Consider the following 5,511-nt stretch of genomic DNA (forward strand, 5'->3'; position numbering starts at 1 on the left):
GTCATGCAAGTCTCATCCCCCATATCTTCTTCATTTTCCTCATTGTGCTTACCATCTTTTATTCATCTCCTTCCAAAGTTTGGTTTTATTCACTGCTTTATCTCACCTGCACAAGAACAGGGCATAGCTAACAGCAGGGGCTCAATAAATTTCTGGTGAATGAATAAACTTGGAAGAAAAGTTTACACACAAATTTGCACTGTATGTTGTTTTAGAAAATGAAGCTCCATGCTTCAAAATATGTTTTTCTTCCATAAAAAGACTTTCTCCTCTATTTAAATATGTATCTTTAAGAAACCTTGCACAAATAGTATTTTATTATAGACAATCTAGTTTACAAATCTTTATACACTTTAGGAAAATATTCAGGCATCATAAACATAAAAATTTCAATACACAACATTAAATTCACAACAAGAAAATAAACACAAACTTATTTTTGAACTACGTGGTTATTGCTGCACTACCTTTATAATTCCTATCCAGAGTCCAAAAATGTAGTCAAGCCCTAAAAATGTAGCAGAAGCATTTCCGCACACTGGTATCCATAATCTAGTTTGTGCAGAAATGTTTCCACTAGATTCATAGAGTACTCTTTGGAAGAAAGAAGCAAGAGCTGGTCATTTGGTGGCCCTTCGGACCTTCTGCAACTCTTCAATGGGCTTCCATTGTTGGTTGATTGTTATAAGCTTGAAAAAAAAGAAGGAAAATACAAATGTTTTTCAGGATCTGTCCTTCATCCTCATGTCCCTTTTTAGGGTTTGTCCACACTCCCTTTTGGAAAGAGCATCACCATAATATTTGTAGTCAAAGAACCATTTCTTCCCATCTCTAAGAACATGCACAAACCAGTAATATGAGCTCTAAAAAGCCTTTGGGTTCCTGAGTGTTATAGGATCATCAAGAAAGGTCATATACATTTGCCCACTTTCACATAACAGGTTCTAGATTTCTAAGCTTCCTATGGCTTTAGGTGAACTATAAGTTCAAAAAGTGTGTCTGCTCCTGGTGAGTGGATGTAAAATGCTCTAGCACAGGGCTTGGCACACAGTAGGCTCTTAACCAAACTTCCTCATTGTAATTACTCAACAAAGGTACACATGATCTAAGTTATGCAGTAAGGGAAAAGGGACAGAGCTGTGGATAGTCCTTGACTTCCCAAAAACTCAAATTCAGAGGTTCTCATTTATTGTCACAGTTACAGGACATAGGACATACCCCATACATATCATACCCCAGGACACAGGAGATGTAGATAGGTTTTTTTTTGTTGTTTCAAAAATTTTTTGGAGGGCGCCTGGGTTGCTCAGTTCGTTGAGCAACCAACTTCAGCTCAGGTCATGATCTCACAGTTCGTGAACTGGAGCCCTGCATCAGGGGCTCTCTGCTGTCAGTGCAGAGCCCGCTTTGGATCCTCGGTCTCCCTCTCTCTCTGCCCTTCTCCCACTCTCAAAAATAAATAAAAATTTAAAAAATTTTAATTTTAATTTCAGTTATGGTTAACCTACAGTGTTATATTAGTTTCAGTTGTACAATATAGTGATTCAACGTTTCTGTACATTACTCAGTGCTCATCATGATAAGTGTGCTCGTAATCCCTATCACCTCCTTCGCCCATCCTCCCACCCGCCACCCTCTGGCAACCATCAGTTTGTTCTCTATAGTTAAGAATCTGTTTCTTGGTGTCTCTCTCTCATTTTTCCTTTGCTCATTTGTTTTGTTTCTTAATTCCACATATGAATGAAATCATATGGTACTTGTCTTTCCCTGACTTATTTTGCTTAGAGATGCAGGTAGTTTTAAAGATTCTAAATGTCCCTCACTAGGTCAAACTCAACTATTTGAAAGTTTTGTTTAAAAAAAGCTTTCCTGACAGATCTAAGTAGTGTTGATTCCAACAGACTCAGAAATATAAAAAAGTCTTTGCTATAGTCTTAAAAGAATGAGCGACTATTAGGTGATTTTGCATAAAGAGAACGCCACTCCTGTTTTCAGGAGCTCCTGTTATTTATCACAATAGACCTTGTATTAACCTTAGACAAGCAATGGATACAATGAGATAATATATTACAATAATGATGAAAGTTAATATTTAAGTACGGACTATGGGCTAGGCACTATGCTAAAGGGCGTTATGTATTTTACATTCTTTAATCCTCCTAACTCCGAGGTAGAATCCTATTATTGAGCCCAGTTTAGAGATTCTGAGAGCCTCAGAAAGGCCAGGTTGTCCAAAATCACCTGTGAATAATGGAACAAGGATTTGAACTAGATCTCCAGAATTCCATGGCACTCCCTTTACCACTACACTCAAAGGCACCCTGAAAGTGAAAGGTATTTTTTAAAGTTATTTATTTATTTAGAGAGGGAGAAAATGAGTGTGGGAGGGGCAGAGAGAGAATCCAAAGCAGGCTCCACGCTGTCAGCATAGAGCCCAACGAGGGGCTTGAGCTCACCAACCACGAGATCATGACCTGAGCCGAAATCAAGAGTCAGCTGCTTTACTAACTGAACCACCCAGGTGCCCCAAAAGGGAAAGGTATTAAATCCATTTTGCTGACAAGGGTGCTAAAGCTTGGGGTAAATGTAAACCACTTTTTAATTTAGCAATACCTTGCTAGGTACATTAGGATCCACAGTTTCCCAAGGTTCTGGATTTTTTTTCCGATCAATGCTAAAAAGTAAAAGAAAGCTGATTAAACATCAAAGTAAGTAAATTTAAACCAACTCTGACAGTGGGTCTATAAACATGCTGGGACATCACAGGACAGACCTAGACTGACAAACAGGCATATATCTGTTAGTTCACTGAAATTAATGGAAGGTTACTTAAGGGAACTTCACGATTTGGCTCAAACATTAAGGATCGATTCCTCTGCAGGGTGAAAGGTCTGTATTCCTTTTATTGGGCTGAACTGGAGAATGTTCCCATAAGCTGAGCAGCAATGGGGGTGGAAATGCCAGGATAAATGCAAGCAAAAACGTTCTTGCCCTGGTTTCTGGGACAGGCAGAGGGGCCGGGCTTGAACTCTGTAGATGGTGAACTCTGAGGTGCAAGGCCCCTGGGCCAGAGCCTGGCATTACCACCCTCTCCAGCCCTGCACTGGGCCAAGATCAGTTTCAAGTTTCTTTCTTCCTCATATTCCAGGATACATGGCATTTTACCTGCCTATATCCAGAGCTGAGGTTAGGTTCACTATAGACAAATGAATCTGTAAAGGCCATTTAAGAACTTTAAATTTCAAAACTTAAGTTAAAAAAAAAAAAATCAAACCTTGCTGAAGAAGAGGAGGGTCAGTGGATGAAAGGATACTTAGATACAAGGAACAAACTTATCCTATTAATATCATAATTCAAGGGTCTTCGGATATCAGGCTGCTTTCCAGTCCCAACTTCAAGTTGACAATTTGACATTCTTATCCTGGGGGTAAAACTAGGAAACTGACACCATGCATTTCATATGCGGAAGGTCAATCTAGCACTGCTAAAAACGTTTGTATAAATGATGGCTACTTACATCACATCAGTCTTTTGAAGGGAATATACTGCAAAAGCCGAAGCTCCACCCGCTGCTGTGGTCATCATCAGCACCAAAGGAATAAGCTAACAGAGAACAGGTTTGAGGGTGAATATTCCCATGTTTCAATGTGAAACATGTGACATATAACAGAATAACTATATATCATCTTACATACTTTCTTCAAAATTTGCACCATCTTTTCATCTTTAAAAATTAATATTTTAAGTCAAGAATTTCAACTGCTTTAAAACTTACTTCCTTCTTTTTCCTCAGGAGTTGGAAGAGGTTCATGATGACTTCAGTGTTGAATGCCAAATCTAGAATTAAAAAAAAATCCAAGATGCTGCTGAAAACTTCAGCCACTAAGGACCCAATCTGGCGGGCTCCAACCGGCCAACGTACTCCCCAAGGCAGCCTGAGGCAGCTCACCTGGGAGGCGGGGCAGAGCGGCGCGCGGACGAGGAAAACGCCCCGAACCGAACTAGCCCTCTGCGTCCTCACTTTATATACGGACCGCAAATGATGGGCCGGGCCAGGGCGCTCAGGTCACGCGGGCCTGGCGGGGGGCGTGCGGAGCCTGACTCGCTTTCCCCTCCCGGCGCCCGGCTTCCGGGCGCCCCCTGCAGGACAGCCAGCTGGAGGACGCGCAGCAGCCGAACGCGGGAGCTGGCGCCCCCTGCCGTCCGGCGTGGTCCTTACTTGCCGCCCAGAGAGCTGAGGCTCGGCGTTGATGCTCCAGGTTGCTCCCGGCCGGGCCCAGCGCCGGCAAGAGAGCGGCACCGAGAGCAAGCGGAGCTCTGATGGCCAAGGCCTGGATGAAAACCAAGCCCCCTAAAAGGAGGTCTGGAAAAGAAGCCGGAGAGCCGGGGTCTAGAGGGATGGAGGGGTGTGTGGCTCCCAGGAACAGGCAGGTAAATTAAAATCCATCCAATCACATTAAAAGCTCTAAAATAAGATGTATCTCCACATATGGAGATAATTATAATTAAATGTAAAATTCACTTCAGAACTCCCATGGTGTCCTGATTTGTTCCTTAAAAAATTTTAATTTCCATCCCCTCCCCCCCCCATTTTTTTTTTTTTTTTTTAATGGAAAAAAATCAGCATGTGAGGGAGAAGATACAAAAAGAATCAGGTTTGGAAAGGTTTCCTTCTCGGAGACGACTCAGTCCTTGGCGTCGTCTGGAAGTCTCCTTTTAACTAGCAGTCTCGCCTTGCACAGAGCATGCAGGCAGCTGCAAAACCACGGAAATAATGCTAACAACTCCATTAAAGCAAGCCCATGTGCTAGACTCTGTGCCGGAATCGTCTCGGCATTTTTACAAGGTGAGTATGTTATATAGAGGCTCAGAGATACTCAAGTCGCATAGTAAGAGGCGGAAATGTAATCAGAACCCATGCCTGTCTGACACCCAACACCCCTGTTCTTTCTGCATGGTGGCGCTCTTAGATACTGCAATTAAGCCAAGAACACAAGCGCCGTTATTTAAAAATAGTTATTAAAAACAATTATTTTTAAATTGTTTGAGGTTCAAGCTACCAGTTAATGTTAAAAGGGAAACACCTTCATGTTCCCTGGAAATGATCAGACCCAAGATCTGTTTCAACCCCTTTTAGTTTAAGGTTCGGGCTTTACAGTGAAATGGCCCAGAATTCAGAGCCCACCCCTGCTACACTTCATTAGCTGAAAGACTTTGAGGAAATGAAACTTAACCTTTATGATGAGTCTCAGTTTATATATCCGTAAAATGGGAACAAACCTAGCAGGGGAGGCAGTTGGAAAAAATGTTAGAATGTATGTAAAGCACATCAGTAAATGGTAATTACTATTTGCAAATATCTGTTTTGTTTTATATAAGGAAGATCATAAATGTAGCATCAAACCCACTTACTCTGATAAGGATTCTCCCTATGTAACCCCAGAGTTGTAACTGGAGACATTTTCTGGTTGGTTAGGTTCAGTAATCAATACATCAAAGAAAACTCAACAT

At 41.6% G+C, this 5,511-nt stretch overlaps 1 protein-coding gene across 1 annotated transcript; it reads right to left on the reverse strand.

The window, feature by feature from the left end:
* Positions 1-299: 299 nt before the first annotated feature.
* Positions 300-4,058, reverse strand: CB3H15orf48 (chromosome B3 C15orf48 homolog). The gene is made up of 5 exons (XM_042940511.1): positions 3,950-4,058; positions 3,776-3,837; positions 3,518-3,603; positions 2,614-2,674; positions 300-689 (listed from the first exon to the last, which is right to left on the reverse strand). The coding sequence occupies exons 2-5, from the start codon at positions 3,809-3,811 to the stop codon at positions 621-623; spliced, it is 252 nt and encodes an 83-aa protein (XP_042796445.1). The 5' UTR covers positions 3,812-3,837; positions 3,950-4,058; the 3' UTR covers positions 300-620.
* Between the last annotated feature and the right edge of the window lie 1,453 nt (positions 4,059-5,511).

The sequence above is a fragment of the Panthera leo genome, chromosome B3 (assembly GCF_018350215.1).
Source record: "Panthera leo isolate Ple1 chromosome B3, P.leo_Ple1_pat1.1, whole genome shotgun sequence".
Taxonomy (NCBI): Eukaryota; Metazoa; Chordata; class Mammalia; order Carnivora; family Felidae; genus Panthera; species Panthera leo.